This window comes from Cottoperca gobio, chromosome 5, assembly GCF_900634415.1.
Source record: "Cottoperca gobio chromosome 5, fCotGob3.1, whole genome shotgun sequence".
Lineage (NCBI taxonomy): Eukaryota > Metazoa > Chordata > Actinopteri > Perciformes > Bovichtidae > Cottoperca > Cottoperca gobio.
This window is the reverse complement of record NC_041359.1, coordinates 11,830,549-11,851,874: the sequence shown is the minus strand read 5'-3', so window position 1 is coordinate 11,851,874 and position 21,326 is coordinate 11,830,549. Positions and strand designations below refer to the sequence as shown.

The 21,326-nt window shown below is 39.2% G+C and overlaps 1 protein-coding gene across 1 annotated transcript in view; it reads right to left on the bottom strand.

Annotated features, from left to right (window-relative positions):
• cpne5b (copine Vb) overlaps positions 1–21,326 on the bottom strand; it is a 104,766-nt gene that overhangs the window by 61,176 nt on the left and 22,264 nt on the right. The window contains exons 2-6 of the mRNA XM_029431775.1: positions 17,806–17,846; positions 17,434–17,480; positions 9,508–9,611; positions 7,909–7,948; positions 5,294–5,370 (exon numbers count right to left, since the gene is read on the bottom strand). Coding sequence (XP_029287635.1) covers positions 5,294–5,370; positions 7,909–7,948; positions 9,508–9,611; positions 17,434–17,480; positions 17,806–17,846 — 309 coding nt within the window. The remainder of the gene's footprint in view (positions 1–5,293; positions 5,371–7,908; positions 7,949–9,507; positions 9,612–17,433; positions 17,481–17,805; positions 17,847–21,326) is intronic.

The window sequence follows — 21,326 nt, the reverse complement described above, 5'->3', positions numbered from 1 at the left end:
ATGCTTACACACTCTTTGCATCAGGTCTCTAAAGCCATGTGTGTGCATGGTCCTTTTTTATGAATCTTAATTCTTATTAAATTGTGCACACATGCCTTATTTTCCCTCCCACGTATGGTCATAACACACCCTTAATCAACTGTGCATATTATTTTGTGATGCATTTTTGAGTTCACAAAAGCAATTAATTATAATGGTGTTGTTATTACATATAGTATAGATGTGAAGATTGCAAAAAAGCTTACATGCACACACAATTAAACTTATTAACAACCGAATAGAATATATTTGCATATTGCAATGTGTTTCTTCAAACATACTTATGAAGTATGTTTGAGATGCTCACATTTTCACATCATGTTCTGTTTTTAAAAACAATACTAGTTTACGTAAATATTAAGCTAATAAAACAAACGGCATTGCGCAGCTAGCTCTATGACCGCATTGTCAGTTTAAATTGTTTTTCTTCTTCAATGTAAATATAAATGACAAGGGACTGCTAATCTCTTTAATAAAATATGAGGCCTGTGGCAAGAGACGATTGTAAAATCTGAAGCAATCATAAAAGAGCAGAGTGCCTTTGATGTTAAGATGAAACAAATGTCTTGTTTGGCGGAAGCGCTCAGTTTTTTTGAAAATCATATTCACACACACACACGCACACAAACACACACACACACAAACACACTCTATGAATTAGCTTCATTAACATTTTAGGAAGTGGAGAAGTCACGTGTTGCATCATATTATCATTACACGGCACTGTGTGTGTGTGTGTGTGTGTGTGTGTGTGTGTGTGTGTGTGTGTGTGTGTGTGTGTGTGTGTGTGTGTGTGTGTGTGTGTATGTGAGTGTGTGTGTGTGTGTGTGTGAATATGATTTTCATGGCAGACATTTGGACTTTGTGACATTTGGTCATGGATAAAACACAGGTGCAACTAATAACCTTAATCAGGGCTCAGTTTCATTAAAGTCACCTGCTATGCTCTCCAGTTAGCCAGCACGCACAATGCCCAGAAACCTAACAGAACAATTGTTATAAAGACGTTAATCATCAGGAAATTGTCCTACATTAGCTTTTCAGTCTCTATGTGGTTTGTAGCCGAGTGCCTCGTTTGTTTCAAAGGATGTCATGTGGTTTGGCTGACTTTATCAAAGGCATAATGATTTGTTATTTATAACTTTATGACAGTAGAGAGGTTACACATGCACGACTCTCATCATGCATATCTATACACTACTCTGCTTTCATACTCATGAAGGAATATATGCATACACACACACACACACACACACACACACACACACACACACACACACACACACACACACACACACACACACACACGTTATGGCATGTACACTAACTTAATTTGACTCTGTGCCTGTGTTTGTATGACTTTGCGTGTGTTTCCTGTGTGCTTCAGTGGCCTCAAAGAGAATCTGTAAATAATACAGTGCAGTAAACAAAGACTGGCAAGGAGCCATTGAGGCCACACAATCTGACACGTTCATTATTAGTCAAAGTTAATTACTCTGTGCCTTACAATACAATTTAACATTCCCAAGGTTGTGATAGCAGAATACACAAATGAACAAGTTACTGATAAAATCAATCAACGTGGAGACCTGTGCTGACATTAGGAGCCCTGGAAACAATGTTGAGTTGTGCAACTGTTTTGGCATTGAGGGAAAAGCCTCCACAGCATCAGTTACAAAATAAAGGGCTTTAAAACTATGTGAAAACTTTCTTTAGTATCCTACACATTCAAAAAGTCAGTCAGTTTGCTGAAGATCTGTATTGACCAGTTTTCACTGGAATGAATAGACCCCATGTTTGAATACCTCGTGTTATGTTTACTAACATTTATGTTAGACATTCTCACAGCATATTGTGCACTATCTTCACTTCTACTTCTACTTTAATGCTTCTTCTTCTATTTCCTTGTGTTGTGCTTTTGTGCACAATCTCTAGACTATGAATCATGGGAATGTTTTGAGTGTCCTCATTGTCCTTTTCTGTCTCTGGATGTACATGCGCCTCAAACACACAAACACTCTCCTAGGTAGTCGTTGATGCCGCATGTTCTCTTCTCTCTATCGCTCTCACTCTTTTCCTTCAGGAGCTATTTTTCCATAATTAAAACTTTAATTAAAGCTACCGATCAAAGCTATTACAATTAGCCAGAGAAAAGAAAGTGGGAATAAAGAATGGATTGCACTTTTATGCATTCATATTCCAATTAACTGAGGAACCGGATTTATGAAATCAATTACTAAAACGAGTATAGCTCTGAATGTGTGCGTGTGTACAGTTTATGCTTAGAGGTCAAGAGGAAAGAGAAAGGAATAAGACTAGACAGATAATTCAACGGCCTAATGCTACCAAAGATCCCTTCATTCACTTCTCATAAAAAATATTTTATGTATCTGTATTTGTAGGTGAGGAGAGAAGCAGAGGACAGATATGAAAAACAAACAAATGCTCTAAAAAATTCGCCCATTATCTCTGCACAGTTTAGACAAATGTCTTGACATTTCCAAGCAGTGAAATAGAAATCACTCTTCCTTTCCACATAAACATGAAAACAAACTTCACTGGGTGGAATATCTTCCACAGCAATGCATCACTTTGTGTACGTGTGTGTGTGTGTGTGTGTGTGTTGTTCATGCTTAACGCCGCTCAGTTGTGTGTTTTGCGCTGCTCCTCAGTGACTCCCTCCAGAACAAAGCTGCGGCATAACCTCTCCAGTATAACTTGAAAACTTGTTCATCAACAATTTTATTCAAGTTCACGTAACAGTCGGGTTTCACCAGGTAGCACATTTCGAGTGTTATTGTTATAAATGTTTTGCTTTCCGTGTGTCATTTTAAGTTTTAAGTCAGGTGGCGTACTATAGAGTGAGAACATTTCCACAGATCGATGGGTCAAACAGACACTTGTCTTTCACTCAGAACCCCGCTGTTCATGTCCCGTGTGAAAACATAAGTCAACCCTTGACTTATTTCGATGACTACCTAAATTACGTACATAACTTCATTTATGCAACAAACTTACGTATCATAACTCAAACCATTTTCACAACGTTAACCAAGTGTTTATAACCGCAAACGTGCATCCATATGTGACGAGTTGGGAATGAGAACGGGCCGTTAAATGGCTTATAATGCTTAGACATGACGCAAAATGTACTTAAAAGTGACATGATACACAAGATCACATTGGATATAAATCTCAAGTCCTGAACCTAATCAAACTGCAGGTTATAAAAGGACAGTGCAAAATCATAGAATATAACTGATTCCAGGGTCTGATTCATGAAACTGTGTCACAAATAAACACATTACTTTGTACCTTAACAGCCAACATATGAATACCATGTGAAACAAATAGATGGTGTTCTGTCTGCATGCTACACCCAGGGCTGTGCTGGTGCTTTATTCTTTCAGTCCTTTAACGTAAGATTAAAGGCTATCATAAGAATAACATTTGGCAAACAGTTGTAAATAAAATAATAATTTAGCAAGAGTCATATTTCCTTTTCTAACCATGCCATATAGAAAGAAATGGTTTGATATTAAACTCATAATAACATTATTAAGGTTTATGTTCTCAATATAGAGGCTCAAGGCGTTACTTATATTTGCACCACTAAAGTCCTTTTAAGTAGGCAACATCAATAGAACATGCATTGTAGGGAAAAATACACACACACACAGAGACACACAAACAAACACACACACACACACACACACACACACACACACACACACACACACACACACACACACACAGAGACACACAAACAAACACACACACACACACACACACACACACACACACACACACAGTGTCACAGTTCTGCAACTGTGTCATCATCGGGAGTGTGCTGTAGGGAGACACTTTGGTAAGTTCTTGTGTACTTTGTGTACTTTTAACTATATGATACATATTATTCTTATCTTGCATATCTGAGGCATCTGCTCACAACCCTGATGATGACCAAGTCAAAACACAAGTTGCGATGCCTGAATCATGAAACATTACTACATATGCTATACAGTGGTTTCCCAGAAAAGGAAAGCTGTTGCGTTCAGATCTCCGCCAGGTGTGCCTCCCTCCCTCCCTCCCCAAACCAAAGAAGAGTTCAATCTCACTCAATTGTCCCTCCCGGCGCACTTACAGTCAATATGGTGAAGATAATAAAAAAGGAGATTTATTCATCTCATATCGTGCCTAACTTTTAGTGGATCATAACTTATCCTGTATGGAATTAATCTGCAGATGCTCCGTTTCAAAATGAGAATAAACTTTTCTATGGATGTCAGTTTTTGAGCCACATTCTGTGTCCTGCATCAGACTAGGTAAGATAGGTAAGGCTTGTTTTTCGCCTAGCCGATTCCTGGAAATGCCTTTAGCTACTAAAGCAGTTGTTGATCACTTGCGGCTCTCACCGGACGGTAAAGAGGAGTGAGTGACAACAAATGTGCATCACTGCAACCACGAGAGGTCCTTGAGCATACAGTCATAAATGCACACAAATTATTATTATAAGACTTAAGTTTCCCTTTACGTATTATTTTACTTCAAATAGACAAATCAAGTTGAAAACAAGACTGTTTTTCAATGGTTGAGGTTCTGATGGACGCATTTAGAGCTGCATAATGGCTTCCAGTATATAAGCATAACTTCTCTCACTATTCAAATATTAAGTTATATTAAGTTTCTCCACAGTTACATTTCCAGAGCTGAGAACCAGCACATCTCACTGAATGTGACATTTAAATGACTTCACCTGAATTACACAAGAGCCAAGCACACTGATAATGATGATGATGGATGATAGATCTATAAAGACAGATTAAAGGATACCCCATTAACACAACATTTTCCTCAGCCAGTGTGAGAGCACAAGCTGAGGAGGCGAGCTGTAATTTGGGTAATTTCACTCCGCATTCACCCTTTTCTTTAATGACAATAATTATCTGAGGAAAACATCTGTAGGATGCGTTGTTTCCCCCTCCGTTCCTCTCTTTCTTTGTCTGATTAATGTCTTGCTAAATCACCAATGTGTTTCCTATTCTTCATCCTCTTCATGCTCTCTCTGTGGCACTAACTTTCAGTACAAGGCTGAAAGCTTATAAACCGTATAACTCAGGATGGTCATTGTATTTGGGTCCAAAACATTTTTCTTTTGTCTTAACTCCCCTCTTAGCACAGTATGGTGTTCCTCAATCACATTGGAGTCAGGAGTATTTAGGCAGTGAGAAAATTGCCTGAAGCTCTTACTCACCCCAGAGGTTTCTCCAGTCGACTGGCTGGTGATCCAACAATCTCCCCAAGAGTACAGAAGGTCTGACCCAAAAAGTCCTGGAGGGAAGGAAGGAAAGAAAGAAGGAGGGAGGGAGGGAGGGGGCAGGTTGTTGTATATGAAGTGGAAAGACAAGAAATCAGAGTATAGTCAGACTTAAAAACTAAAAACTATTTTAAAACCACTGAGAAATTTAAGAATTTGTTCCTGCCAAAGGAGCTTTCTCTTTCATGCTCCTTTTTTTTCCACAACATTTTTGGTTAAAAAAACATTGGATAATTGATTGTCTCGTCGTGAACCCATTTTATATAATGCTTGTAGACTACAAACTGCAACCTTTGATGGCTCTCCGTCAGCTGTGAAACAGAAATAGTGCTCTCTTTTTGCTCTAAGACACCATTACTGTGTTCTGCTCAACAATGTGACATTGTGTCCAACTTTCATGTGAAATGTAAAGTTTGTTGAACTGATATCAAAGTTGTCATGGTAATCATGGTTTGATGCAGTGGTTCCCAACTGGTCTAGCCATGGGGGCCATTCACACGTACACTAGACCAATGTCCTCCATCCATCCCACCTGTTAGTGAAGTCAAATCCAGGGAATTGACTTGCTGTGACAGGGCAACCAATATTAACATGTGTTTATTTTAGTTCACAAGATTAAAACTGAAATAGCTTCATTACATCTGGGGCATAAGGCTCAATGAAGTGCAATTAGGGCATAACCAACATTTAAAAAATAATAAAAGCATTGTGATAGGAGTTCCAACTAATTCAAACTTATTCAGGTCACTAAAACTATATTTACAATATCACATGCCTAACTATAATAAAACCTAAATACAATTCTAAAAGGAAGGAAGCTCTGCTCAAAGGGGAACACACTTCAACACAAGACCGGCATCAACTTGTTACTTGTACTACAAAGATGCATCTTGGGAAATGGTACTTGCAAAATAAAAGTAGTACATTTCTAAATAAAATGTTGACCCACTCAGAACGTGTCCCTGCTGTTGGGAACCACTGGTTTAATGAATTATGGAGGATAATAGACACATGGATGAAGATGAAGGGATTCACAGCAGCATGAACATTGACCAGAACATGATTTTTAGTGTAGGACATGTAGAGACAGAGGGACACAGTTTATCATGTCTTTCACCGGACAAAGTCTCTCAGTATCACCCAGCATTGATCTGGTACATTACACTCCCAAAGACAAATAAATAATTATATTGTGTGTTTGGTTTCAACACAGTCTTTTTTTAAACTAATCAAAGCAAGGATGTGGGACAAACCAAATACTTTTTAACCTTGGCCTTGACAGACAGATGCACACTAAATAATTCAACATCAGGCTTTAGTGTGTTGGATTTCAGTGAGTCTCTGGTTTGTTATGCCCACTGATGCCACTCACTGCTACAAGGGAGGGCCTGGAAAATCTCACCATCTTCATCATGTTACAAAAACATGCTGCAATAGCTACTGAGAGACATAATGACCGAGTATTTATTTTCGTATTGTGGCCACTGTGGAGTCCTTTGAGACTGCAACAATGGTTAAGAGCTGCACAGATGGGTTGGCTTGGCTCTCAGTTTTTTTTTTACTGATTAGGGGACGCCATCCTTCCTCCTGAGAAAAGGATCATTAATGTGAGACCGCAGCCATGCAGTGTCAGAAGTGAGAGAGATGCTGGGACCTACGTTGAGTTCTGCGGGCTTCCAGAAAGGTTGGGCAGCAGCAGCAACAACAGCAATGACAACAACAACAACAACAACAACAACAACAATAATAATAATAACAACAGAGCACATCATATACCAGGACACAACACTATACCAAATACCTACTGTAGCACTCCTAGCACTGCTCAAGATGGCGTAGTGAGAGTGTAAAGACAACATGCACAGCCAGAACTAAAACCCAAAGTTAGTGATGAAAAAATGCAAACCCTGAATATCCAAATATGACAAATAATCATCAAAACTGATTATTTTGAACTTTTGTCAATGCTTTCCGTCACCATAGTTTCCAGCCTTATAGATACAAAACAACTTATCTTTTTCAAATAAAACAAGAATGATCTTGTAATGTAATATAGTGCTTACAATGGAAACTAACGATTAAAAGCATTGCATAATCCAAGCTTTTCTTCATGTTACTTTAGCAAGTTATTACACAATGCCTATCACCGCTACTGAAACAAATACAAGCAATAAGAACAAATACGACTCAATATTATATAGAGAAATATAATTAGCATTTTTGAGCACAATTACAGCATGGCTATCCCCTGTTAAAGTTTAAAATCAAAGACATTGAATAAGGAAAACAATACACCTTTGTATTTGGATATGTCTGTGATCAGGCAATAAAAGGGTTTGCTTTATTCCATCAAGAAGAAACCATGCAGCAGGCAACACCTAATTAAACAAACTGAAAAATGTAAACATTACCACCATTACACCACTGATAAATCGATCAATCGATATTTACTTTTCTTCTCTTTCAGAGGCATTCAAACCAATAATTCTGATTGTATTCAAGACTGGCCATTTATCTGTGGTTCAAAGTGAAAATGCTGTATGTGTACTCACATGTTTGGACAGGTCTGGGCTTTTGGAGTCGACATCATACCTGAAAGGGAACAAAATCAAAGCATCAAAACCATTATACTTTAAAAAAAGCTGTAGAAAGGACTCTTATCTACGTAAGTGAGGACATTTGGATTGATAAATAAAACCTGGTGACCTGAGTAGAAATACTCTCAGCACGCTTATCTCATGTTGACTGTTTGTTTGTTTGTTTGTTTGTTTGTTTGTAGGTTTAACGACATAGTGTGTCTCAAACGTCTAGGGAAAGAAAAGGGTTTGAATTTCAATAACACGGAACAGAGTAGGAAGGATAACCAGATAAAAGAAAAGAATAATGTAGTTTGCTAAATAGAACAGCACAGTATGTAAAGAGGTGGGTGGACTCATGAGAGATCAAAACAGACAGGTCATCACTTTACACATCACACACTAATTCAGAATGAGCCAAGATAAAAAGAGGACAGGATCTTAGTATCTTTTCAGATGTTACCACAAGTGGGGCAGAGTAATTAGGAAGGTTCAACAAGACCTTTTTTTCCTCTTCCATGATAATGAGTGGTGGACCTGGTCGTATTTGCATGTGAATACAAAGCTATGAAAGTGAAGGAAATGGAGCATATGTGATGTACCAATATTAAACATCAGATGAAACGATAGATCCTGTTTGCCGGGGGATTACTCAGGCTGCACACAATACAATGTTTTTGAGTTTATCTCACTGTAGTGAGATATAAAACGATCAAATTATATACTGCAGAGTTGCCAAGTTGCATCTATTTTTATATTGCAGTGTAATAGCTGTAGAGGGTATAAAGGCAGGATTATGCAAAGGGTCATTCTGTTGAAGGAGCTTTGAGGAAGATGGTTGTTTATTTGATTTCAAATGGAGATTTTTTGTATCCATGAAAAAGCTTGACCACAGTAAGTGCTGAGGCAGCGTTGTGTGGATGTCCAGCCTGCAAGGAGCTTGCAATTAACCATTCAAGCTGTCCGACATCACGCTACATATAAAAGATTAATGACAACTCCAGAAGCAGATTTATTGCGGGACAGAGAAAGAGACATATGTCACAACACATCTTCATGAGGTAAATGGATTGTTTTGCTGCCCTTTGTTACTGTCAAGCATGTCGAGCTTTCAGTTCTCACACAGCATGCAGGTTACAGCGATAACTTTGGAAGATTTCCACTTTTTAAAACAAAAGCAGGCTTCTCTTTTCAGGCCCACAACTGTAGATTGTGTTGGGTGTAGTGATGACTGTCGCTAGCTAGAGATATGGGAATTTCTATATTCTAAGATGCTTTGCGATGCGGGTGTGGATGATTATCGGGAGTTTAGAAACAGTGTTTCCACTACCATTGCCTTTGGCAACAATCATCTAACATAAGCCTTATTGAAATGTTTGGATGCTTATCATAGAACAATATACCTTGGACAAGCAACACAGAGGTTATATTTATGCTTTATTTGATGAGACTGAAATTGCAGGGCTCTGGTTTATCACAGAACGGAGGGATAGAAAAATGCATCACAGTGAAGGAGGACAGAGGGCAGGAGGGAGAAGATACAGAGCTGATACGACTTCAAAGGAAATCACTTACAAGTCAAAGCGAAGGTTCTGCTTCTCCTCAAAAAAGTAGTCCAAGATGTACTTTCGAACAAAGTCTGGGTTTAGGGTGTTGTCTATCACTTCTGTTCTGCCAAACTGTGGAGAGAGAGAGACAGATGGAGGTGAGGAGGGACACATGGTGAAAGGAAAAGCAAGAGAACATAACACTGTTTAATAAACAAATACATTTAGTGCTGTTGTCTTTTTCCCCCGTTCTTTTCTTCTATTTCTCAGACTCTCACTTATCACACATGCATACACATACATTTACAGAGGCCTGATTAATGGAGGTGCTTTCACACGCTGCTGCTGTGCAGAAGAAGCCAGGGCTGTGTTTCCTGGTTCCTTGATCCTCACTTCTCTCCCACATTAATTACAGCAGGATAACCCACTCATCAACCCCACAGAGAGACAGAGATAAAGCAAGAGGTGAGGAAAATGTGTAGAGAGAGACGGAGAGAAACAACTTTGAGAGAAAAAGACAAGGTAACAAAAACCGCTAAAGATTCGTGAAGAAAAGGGGGAAAAGTAGAGCGGAGGGCTTGTACAGAAAAAGGAGAGGGGAGAGTGGGAGTGGGAAAAGAGTGGGAAGAAGAGGGAGAAAGGTAGTGATTAAGGTCTCCTAATTAGTGTGATTCTCACTCCCAAAGTGCAAAGTGCAGAACATTAGATCAGAGAAATGGCTGGCAAAGACCCAGTAATGCCACATGCATATACTGTTCAAGAAGCTGATAAAATATTAGATACAGTAGATACATAAATCATTGAAAGCCTCCTGGAATCACACTATTTCATCAAATACTCCAAGTGTGAAGATTTCAGATGGTAGCTGTTGGTGAACGAGCAAGGAGGAAGTCAATGTTTGTTATCTACAGCATTTATTGAAGGCATCCATATGCTTCCTCAATTCTTATTTGTTTCTTGACTATTACTAAGACTGTGAGTGGCTTGTTGGCCGGATTAAGTTGTCAGAATGCCCCATGGCAAAAAGGTTGTTCCTTGGCCGCCTGCCCCGTGTTGCTTTGTGTATGTACTCGGCCACTTTGGAGTTCCCATCAAGTATAGTGTACACAGAGGCAAGGAAGCAAGGTTTTTAGTGTGTCAATCATTTAGGAATATGAACCAACTGAGCACAACGCTATCCAAAATATTAACTTTTGACTTTGTCACAGGGCAGTCAGACTGAGGGGCGAATTCACAAAAGAATCGCTGCTAAACCTGCACAAATGAGACAAAGAGTAAGCGTTTCATTCTCAAATCACCCGCATAGAATGAAATGCACCCCTAACAAAAACATGATTTCCAGGTGAAATATAACTAGGACGCTGCTTGCGTTGATTGAACTTCTTTCAGATGACATTTAGTTACATTTTTATTTCAAGAACAAAGAACAAACTTTTGATTCCAGTCATCATGACTCTTAGTGATCACTGTTTCTCTAGTTTTCATTTTATTATATTATCTTCATCTAATGTCATCTTATATCATAATCCTTCATTCATTATGTTACAACTGATCGAGTGATGACTCAATTCAGCCACTAATTGAAATCAGAGTATTGCTGTTTTGTGTCTCCTGCCTGCAGTGTACAATAAAGATGTCAAATCTGGTATCATACAACTGCACTACAACAACAACAACTGTGCTTGAGTCAAATATAAACTGTTTTATTGGACAGCTGCCAAACTCTAAAATTTAAATCAATGTCAAGGAAGCCATTTGCAAATACGAAACATGAACAGCAGGTTCTGTACAGTAGGTGGATATGTGAGTTAACCATGTCCTTTCAATCAATACAGTGAAAACAACAACAACAATACAATGTGGGCAATTAGGTCAAAACCTGCTCAAAAACTATACACTTCTATATTGTTACACAATAAAAACAGCTTTGAACTCAATTCTTTTAAGGTTCTATTTTTCTCTGTGTGAACTCACTGACTGAACATCTAAATTTAACACCAGCGAGGGAGAAAAGGAGAGAAAAGGACACTGATGTTGAATCCACGAGCCGCCCATACTTCGAAGAGACCCTGAGGTGTTGATGAGGCTGTGAGTGCAGGTTAGTAAAGAGGCGGGTGATGGCGGAGATGAGCTCCATAATGTGATTTTCCCTGCTGAGTGGAAGAGACAATACCGTGCTGCGGAGTTCATTAGATACTGCTGGGCTGCTGGAGCTGGCTAATGAGAATCTGCCATGAAGTCCCTGACCCGCACCCTCGACTTGTACACGTACAGACTACATATGGCAAATTGAACTTCTCGGGCTAGCAACAGCTACTGTAGAGACCTGCTGTGTGTGATATTGAAATGTCCCTAAAACACCGACACACTGTGGGTGAGAGGTGTAAAATAAAGGTGACAACAAGACATGTGTCGCCTTTAATGTTCTTCATTATTTTGGTGTGTTTTTTATTCCAAACTTGACAAAGATTTCATTATCATCTGGGGATTTGTGCTGGATGAATGTCCTGTAGTTCTTTAGCCAACATGGATTTGTATTCTCTTGTACCACGTTCAGCAGACTGTAACATGCTGCTGATATAATGAGCTTAGTCCTGCTTTCTGAGATGAATGACAGTATTGCGTATTAGGACTAGTAGGGCTGGACGATAATTCAATATGATAGTTCATCATCTTTCAATGGAATCCTATTACGAGATATCATGATACACAATTGCTCCGTCTAAATTGATAATAACAAATACATACTAACTCTCAGAAAATCTGATGTGAAATATTTACATTACCTCTCAGTTCAAGGCAATAAACAAACTAGACTTCAGGTAAATCAAACTAATGTCTTCATCTGATTACTCTGTATATGTGCGCACAGTATACATACATAGGTTTTACCATGTGGTTCTTTCATATAGACCAGGGGTCTTCAACGCTTTTTCTTTTAGTTCACTCCTCTCCTTTCCTTCGCTCTGTCTCTGACTGTAGGTGTGTGCATCGGGAGTGAAGCCCCGCCCTTCGCGAAACACAGCGCAGGAGGGAACGTGAATGCGCAAAGCAAAAAATAAATAAAATACAAAATTATCCCCAAAAACATTTTTACATTTTTATTTGGCTTTATCTACAAACACATTTGCGACCCCCCTGCAGTACCTGCAGTCTTCAACCCCCTGTTGAAGACCTATGATATAGACTTTTCATTTTTTGAGTTACCAGCTAAATATATATATATATCGTTATCGAGATATAAAATGACCTACAGTATATCGGGAGAGAAGATTTTGCCCGTATCGCTCAGCTCGTGTAGACCGAGCTTTCTTTCTGTTTTGGCCTTCAGTAAAAAAGTGTGTGTTCAAGATTCCCCAAGACAGAGAAAGAGGAGCACACGTGATAATGACCACCCCCCAGGAATGAAAGAGAGTTAACGGTGCTTCTGTTGTTGAGGGAGGAGAAAAAGCAACCAGCTGAAAATCATTTCTTCCTCACACTTGTTCCCCATGAAGCGTTTTTCCATAGGGAAAATACATCCCAAAGTTTGTTTGAGCTTTGACCTAGAGCTGTGATCGTGTGAGAATGTGTAACATGTACACATAGATGGTACAGAGAGAGACACATGCACACAATGGTGCAGCTGCACACACACACATAGAGCACACGGTAGCTTGTGATGTCAGAAATAAATTAGACAGTGGGAAAAAGGTGAAAAAGGTCGGCCCTGTCACATCTTAATACACCTTCATATACCTTCTCTTGCTCTATCACTTCACGTGTTAATGGGAAACATCTTTTTGTTCTGGCAATAGTCCTGCATTGATGTATAGTGGGCCCTATTCAGACTGCAGTACATTAAAAGTTGTATTTAAGAATTCAAGTTTGGCTGTAAGCCAAATAAGGACAAATGAATACGGTTTTCTTCCAGCTCCCAGGCTGAGTAGAATTGCCTGTAAATGACCTGTAATAAAAAAAGATTGCTGGTCATGTGATGACCATTGGCCCACAAAGACCTTGTCAATATCGGAAGAACTCAAGCTATCGGGCCCATTACAAGCAAGTGAATTATTTTAATGCCATTCATGTGTGTGTCGGGAGCGAGCAGGAAGCCAAAGCTGGACTCTAATGTAGAAGCTTGATAGGCCCATGAGAGCCTGAGCAAGCCTGAAAAGCTTTTCTGACTGATGCTCCTGGTAAGACCTTGACGTCACTCATTGGTTTTGAGGACTACTGGGTGTCACCATCTTGTTTTTTTTGGAACTAGCAGTGACGCAAGAGGGTGGAGCAAAGTACAACTAAACGCTGTACAAGCATTTTTCAAGCTCCAAAAACATTACAATTAACTTTCATGAAGGCAAAAACAGCGACCTGTCACAAGGTTCACAAGGTTACCCCTCTCTAAATCATACGCTGCTTTGTCTATTTGTTCTATTTATTTTTGGCTTTTTTTGAGCAACCAGTGAAGTCGCCCCCTGCTGGATATTAAATAGAATACAAGTGTACGGCACTTACGCATTGGCTTCACTTTTCAAACCCGGAGGTTGAGACCGGTTTTTTACACTGCGCCTGAGTTACATAACAGCTTTCACACTTCACTGAACGCCCTCTGGACCAGGAAAAACCCTTTCAATCAGGCGTAGAGTAAAATCACCCTAAAATGATTTCCCCACCAAATCTAGAGGGAAACACTTTACCGTGCAGGAGAATGAACATGTGCAACCAAAAGGTTGAAAGCACACAGATGATTTAGTTCAGTGATCTTGCATAGTGGCGGCATAAATGATGGAGACATTCTACATCTAATCAAAAAGCTTAAAAGAAAGCACTAAATGCATAAACAAGATATTACATTACATTACATTACAGTTAATTTAGCTGACGCTTTTGTCCAAAGCGATGTACAATAAGTGCAAACAATCATGGAGATACAACTCAGAACAGAAATAATCTTGCAAGTACATTAGCTTCAAATAGGTACAATCCTTTAAGTTTATTTTTCTCATTCGCAGAGGTGCAGTCGAAACAGGTGAGTTTTCAGTCTGCGACGGAAGGTGTGAAGACTGCCTGCTGACTTGACATCAATGGCATCATGACAGCCTGGCTCCAAAATGGTGGAACGACCTGTTCCACCATTTTGGAGCCAGGATAGCAAACAGTCGGGTTTTGTTTGAGGGGAATCTGGGTCCCACTCACAGTGAGGGTGTAGCGAGCCGATTTGCCGATGCAGAGCGATGTGAACGCGCTGTGGTGTACGGTCCGACCATGGCCTCACACACGACAAATACTGGGGGAGGTGGAAATCATCATCACATGTGACCCAAGCCTGAAGGGTATGTTAGAAGTACATGTCAGAAAAAGTTATTTACAAGTCGCTAGTGATTCACCTGTTTGGCTTCGCTTGTTCAGTCTGAGGTTTGGGAGCGTTCCCTCTCGCACAGCGTTACCTGGAGCTGCATCAACACCCACCTCCGTGATTATGGTTGTAATGATTTATCTCCAGGAGGAAATCACTAACTAAAATGTTTCTATTTTTACATCAAAATCAGCGAACATACTATACTTAATCCAATACTTGTGTATTGGATTAACAGCTTGTCTTACAATCGGTAGTTGTCAACTAGGAAATCAAAGTGCAAAAGAGAGATTTATTATGGAAAGATCTTCACATATGCGTACGCCTATGCTTTATATATTTACACATATGCATACACATCTTCACACGTACACAACTGAATCCCCCACAGTCCCTCAGCTATATTTCAATGAAAGCCCACACAGCCATCTGCTTTGACCGGGTAAACACAAGCTGGAGATGAGGGTCATCTGACTGTATAAATACATATGAATTCCAATAAATTACTATCCATTATACATCCACAGTGCTCTAGGTCTGTAGAAACAATATCTGTAGCCACTTAGATGCATTGACAATTTGCATGGGGTGAGTAAAGATGTCAAATATGGGGGGCTGACATCAAAGACAACAACTCTGTTATGGGAGGAACGTGGGCATAGGCATGCACGCAAATATATTTTACACACACAGAGAAACAAAGTCTGTAGTTCAGATTTGCAATTATTCATAGACGCATGAAGGCAAGTAAAACTAAAAGAACACAAACAAAGTAAATATCACTCTTTGGATTTTATCATGTCTTATCCATTCTCTGCCAGGGAGAAAAGTGTCCGTGAGTTGACAATAACAAGTCTGTTCAAAATGGAGTCATGGCTGCGCAGGGGGAGCATTTGACACCATGTGACACCAAAGTAAAGTAATGTCACCACTTTACTTAACTTCAGCAATAACTTTTGTGTCTCTTAGACTCGCTTTTTAGTTTAGACTTGCTTTACTTATCAGACGTGTTCGAGTGTTTGTGTTATTCTAATATCACTTAAATGTTCCTGTCCTAAACTTTTATCCGCATTGTTATTACAGTATGTCCTACTTTATCTTGTTTAATGTTTTATTTTCACTTTCTTCTCTTTAAAAGCACTTTGTAGCTCAGTTTTTCAAAAACATAATGCTGGTTCTATACTGCTGTTATTATGAACTAACCTAATGAAGAGTCCATCTCTCTTTTAAAGGTTCAGTTATTTTCTAAAAAAAAGCTGGCCACCGTCGTTTATAGCAAATATTACTCAAACAGAAGTAAACTGCACATTTGTTGGGGTTTACTTTCAACCATGGATTTGTTGTTCTCGTGAGCAGCAGACGGGTCTTGTTGATTTGGCTCAAAATAAACTACAGAATCCATGTACATCCATATTAAAATAAAGATATCAGTGCGAAGGTGTGGGTCACCAACATATTTAACATACAAGGACTACTGACTGGGTCAGGAATAAACTGTACTGTAAGAAACAACCAAACGTACCAAAATGTTAACTTCTTTCTTCTCAAAACATTATTAGTTATGTAATAAATGTCATCTGATTAACATTTTAGAAAAGTTACAGTTTTATATTTTGTGTAAAACGTATATAGGAGTACATGAGGAAATGTGTGTCTGCCTTTCTGTCCTTCAAAATGAGTGACAGGGTGCCTCTGTGAGAGTGACCTATGAACCCAACACATTGGTCATAAAGCACAAATTAAAACAGAAACAGAAAACAATGATGAAGTCATGAAGAACAAATTGTTTGACAAAGTCATGAACAAATGGAATGATAGAATATAACAGCTGTGAGTTATGATAGAAAGGACCCTAGTTAGTATGACGAGGGTTAATAGTTTGCAGCCAACAATGGAGCTCTATGTATCAATTAACTTTCGGTTTTGGTCTTTTAATGAGATTTGAGCACAACAAAAAAAGCACAACCTTCAATAACAAATGTTTATTTTTACTTCTGACATCAGTTCATTTACGCCTTACTGCTGGAGAGGGCAGTAATGGGAAGAACATTTACAGATTTTAGCTTTAACAGTGAGTTAAAGAGCCGTTAATAAGTAATATCCGGTGCATTAACTCATTAGCTGTTATTAAAAGTTTACCTGCAGAACAAATTAGTAGACAAACAGACAAAATGGCCAGATAGAGAGGAGACAGTAATGCTGCTTGGACTACATAAAGTGTCAGTAAAAGCTGGGTTAAAGCCTTCCCAGCGTGCTACTTAGTGCCCCAGAATGTCAACATATTGATCATGACATTGCGAGGGTTCTTCTTTGTTGGCTGAAGCGTCCAATTACAGGCTATTTCCCTGGCATGTTCAACTGAAAGCCAACTTCTGCATGCTCACAGTAAAAGGAAAAATAGAAAGATTTAAATCTCCTAACTAGAGCCTCACTCGACACGCAAACAAACACAATTATAACAATTACACAGTGAGAACAACAGGAACTTAATTGGACATAAGTAATTTACTTACTTTGTATGTGTGTGTGTGTGTGTGTGTGTGTGTGTGTGTGTGTGTGTGTGTGTGTGTGTGTGTGTGTGTGTGTGTGTGTGTGTGTGTGTGTGTGTACACTTACCTCTCTCCACTGTTTAGTCTCAACACCTTGAGTATAGAGCACACACACTGTGAAAAAGTACCAGATAGAGACAGGAAAAGATGAAATATTGTGAAAGAAAATAAAAGAAGGGCAAAGAGAGAGAAAAGAGAGAATCAAAGAAATGCAGGCAGATTCCAAATTGGAAATTTATGTTACAAACAAGCATTAACAAATCACAGAGCAACATGTCCACAAAAGCCAAAAGTGAGGAAAGAGAAAAAGCTAAATTGGAGCAGGACAGAAAGCTGTGTTTTGTTTATTTTAAAGATTGGAGTACATGCACAGGAATGACTGCGCAGCATAGACAAACATTCAAATACGTATGTATATATATATGTATATTGTACTCACATGGATCTGACTTGGAGAATGTGTCTTTATCCAGCAGATTTCTGGAAAATTAAGAAAGAGAACAGAAACAATTGTTACTCAGTGACAATGAACTTCTAGTTCATGCTGACATATTGTTATCACAGAGGTCTGTGGTGATCATTTCAAAACTACCTTTTGGTGAAATCTTTCTATGTTATGACTATTATACATTATATTAATGTATTATATATTGTCGATAAACGTCATTAATTACAATGCTGAAATGATGTAGACACTATGTACTCACTATGTATATAATGTTGATATGAGTGTTGACTATTGTCTTTAAAATAATTCGGTAACTCCCATTGGACTTTTTTCTTGCATCATATTTCTTGTTTCTTTATCAACTTCCACTGCTGCCACTCTGATTGTAGATTCACATGAAACAAACACAACTTTACTCTGTTAAGTGACGAGCTCTGTCCCTTTCAGAGATTTTTCAACACTGTGAGGCTACCCATAAAACCCTGCAAATAGCTCAAGGTAACAGGAGTAGGTGGCAGTGTAACTTTAAATTAAACCCAAGAGGAAGAAAAAAGATGGCCCTCCTCACCCGCAACATAAATCTTTGAAAGGGCTCTTCTGTCTTCAGCTTCTGATCATTTGTTCAAGTTACGAGTAGTGTCTTTTGGAGGGGCTTCTGAAGCAACGAGGGATTCCAGAACTACAAGGTATTAAAGTACTTCAAGAATACTTTCACACTCATGAAGTTAACTCTACTTTAAGGCCCTGCACACAAAGGTGAGTTCAATCATTCTGGCCGATTAGACCTGTGCTGAGGTTGAAGTTAGGCGGAGATATCTTGGGAATAATGCCACAAATCCTGGATTTATAACACAAGACAATACGAGAGTGTCATTGTGAAACAGAATGCGGCTCGATAATCGTTCTGTGTCGATTATCTTGTTTTCATAATCGTTGGAAGCAAAAATCCTAATTGAAATTTGATTAATTGCACATCACTAGTTAAAGCGATATTTCAGACTGTGGGGTAGAATGAGGTAATTATGTGTATTACCTACAGTAGATGGTGGTCGAGCACACCATCAGCCGCCAGCATTGTACTGCTGTGGATGGGTGAAGCAGCACAAACATATTTTAGCCTAAAGCTGCCGTCACAAAATAAAACCGGTCTGTGCTGGCTGTGCTGGAGAGCGCAGCGGAAGCACTACCTTGGGTGTTGCCTCCACTGCAAGGACCTGTGCACTATCTCGCAGTGAGAGAGAATTTCCTATCATGTGAAGGCTGCTTTAGTTTGTTTGAGTGTTATGGTTTATATGGATTGACCAAAGTCACAAACTAACCATCTAATCGAGGCAAGAGTAGACCAGCAACTCCCGTGATCTGCGAGGTAAAATTACTGTCAAAGTAGTCTGGTGGCTTTGAATAGAGCATAGATAACGGCTTCAGTTTCTCTTTGTGTCTAACGGCAAAGCGTTTGGAAATAGTCTTAATAATAATTTTATAAAGTGGGTTGACCACAATATTCTGTAGGTAACACACTGACTATGGAAGAGTACCTCATACAACCCCACTAACAACACCCAAACTATCTCTTTAAGGTTTGGTTAGGTTGTCACACCCTAACTGGTGTAACAAGATAACCAGAAGGGTGAGATATGTCAATCAAGCACAGTGTGGGTGTAACGTGCCAATCAGAACCTTCCTGTGTTTAAGTTCACTAACCCTTCATATTGTGCAGTAAAGGAAAAAGGCTAAGATACAGCACTATGATAACTACCCTACAGTGTTGGTGCACTTTCAAAGAATGTTCAAATCAATATACCCATTTGGTTCTAGTTTTGATCAATATGTCTCTTATGTTACTTAAATGCAGTTTCACTGCTCAAGTTCTGTACGTCTAAGAGACAAGAGAGCACCTTAACATTAAACCACTTTCGTAAAGTGCCTGTGTTACATATACAATGATCTTTGTAATGTGCACAAACACACAGGCTCATTAACACATTCACTGACTGCAAAATCATCTGAATGCAGGCATATCAGCACAGACAATTATTGGGTTTGGTATCTCATACAATAGCTGCCTGATTACCAACATGTCTGCGTGTTTACTGAATGCTCATCTATTTCTCTGCCTTCCAAATCTCCACTACGCATCCCTCTTTTGTGATAGCATTGTTTTAACTTTAATATGAAGAGTGTGAGGTCACTACTGAGGACGACCTAGTAGTAGTGACCTCACACTCTTTATATTAAAGTTAAAATAATACATGTTTGTGAAGGATTTGATCTGTGAATTAGAATATTTTTCTAGTCAAAGTCAAAGTTATGCCAATAAGCCTAAATTGTAATTAATACCATTTATTAGTAAGTAGTAACTATGCCAGTCAATGCCGAGAGTAATAATTTTGGTTGGTACTTTATTACAGACCACATTTTAAATGAATCCTCTGAACCTGAAGCTTGATTAGTGCCAGCAGCATTGATTCACAGCAAAGGTTGGAGACAGAAAATTATAGGCTTGTGTAATGCGAGGAGAAAGACCAAAAAGGTCATTGTCAAGAGTGTTTTTCAAACTGTGTGCTTCTCCGCCCATCTGTCTCACTACAGCAGGGGTCGGGAACCTATGGCTCGCGAGCCATATATGGCTCTTTCGATGACGCGATATGGCTCGCAGACAATTTTGAGCTGACATTTTTTAACATGATTAACAAGTAATAAACAATTATATTGTGTCATTTTAAAGTAAAACATTTAGCAGCGGATTTGTTTTTAGTTCTCCCCTCTCCTTTCCTCCGCTCTGTCTCAGGCTGCACAGCGCACACACTTACACACGTGTGTGTGTATGTGTGTATAGGTGTGTGTGTGTGTGTGTATAGGTGTGTGTGTGTGTGTGTGTGTGTGTATATGTGTGTGTATAGGTGTGTGTATAGGTGTGTGTGTGTGTATAGGTGTGTGTGTAGGTGTGGGTGTAGGGGTGTAGGGGGCAGAGCCCTGCCCGTCGCGAAACTGAGCAGAGGAGAAACTGCGCAAAGCAAGCAGTAGACGGGGGGGGGGGGGTCAAACTCATTCACAGAGGGCCAACATTAAAAACTGGGACTACGTCGAGGGCCAAACACGGTCCACATTTATTGAACAGGATACACATAAAGTGCAAAAAGATATGGAACATATTTAAGTCAACTGCAGACGGATTGCTGAGCAGTTCAGTTTTCATTTCTGAGATTCTTCCTCAAATGTCTTTCCCCGTGGTTGTGCCATGCATTGATTTAATTACCAAAACCGGCGGGCCAGTTATGACAGACATATGATATTTTCTCGCTGGTCGGATATAATTGCCTTGAGTTTGACACCCGTGCAGTAAACACAGAAACGTGCTCATATATGAGATAAATAACGTAAGCGTTTAGTTTATTTAATAAAAGAGCACCTGTTCAATGAAACACTCATACCTCTATTAGTACTCGGAGACGTGTTATATTAAAAAATGCACACGTAAAGTTGCATTCAAATTTATATGGCTCTCAAGGAAA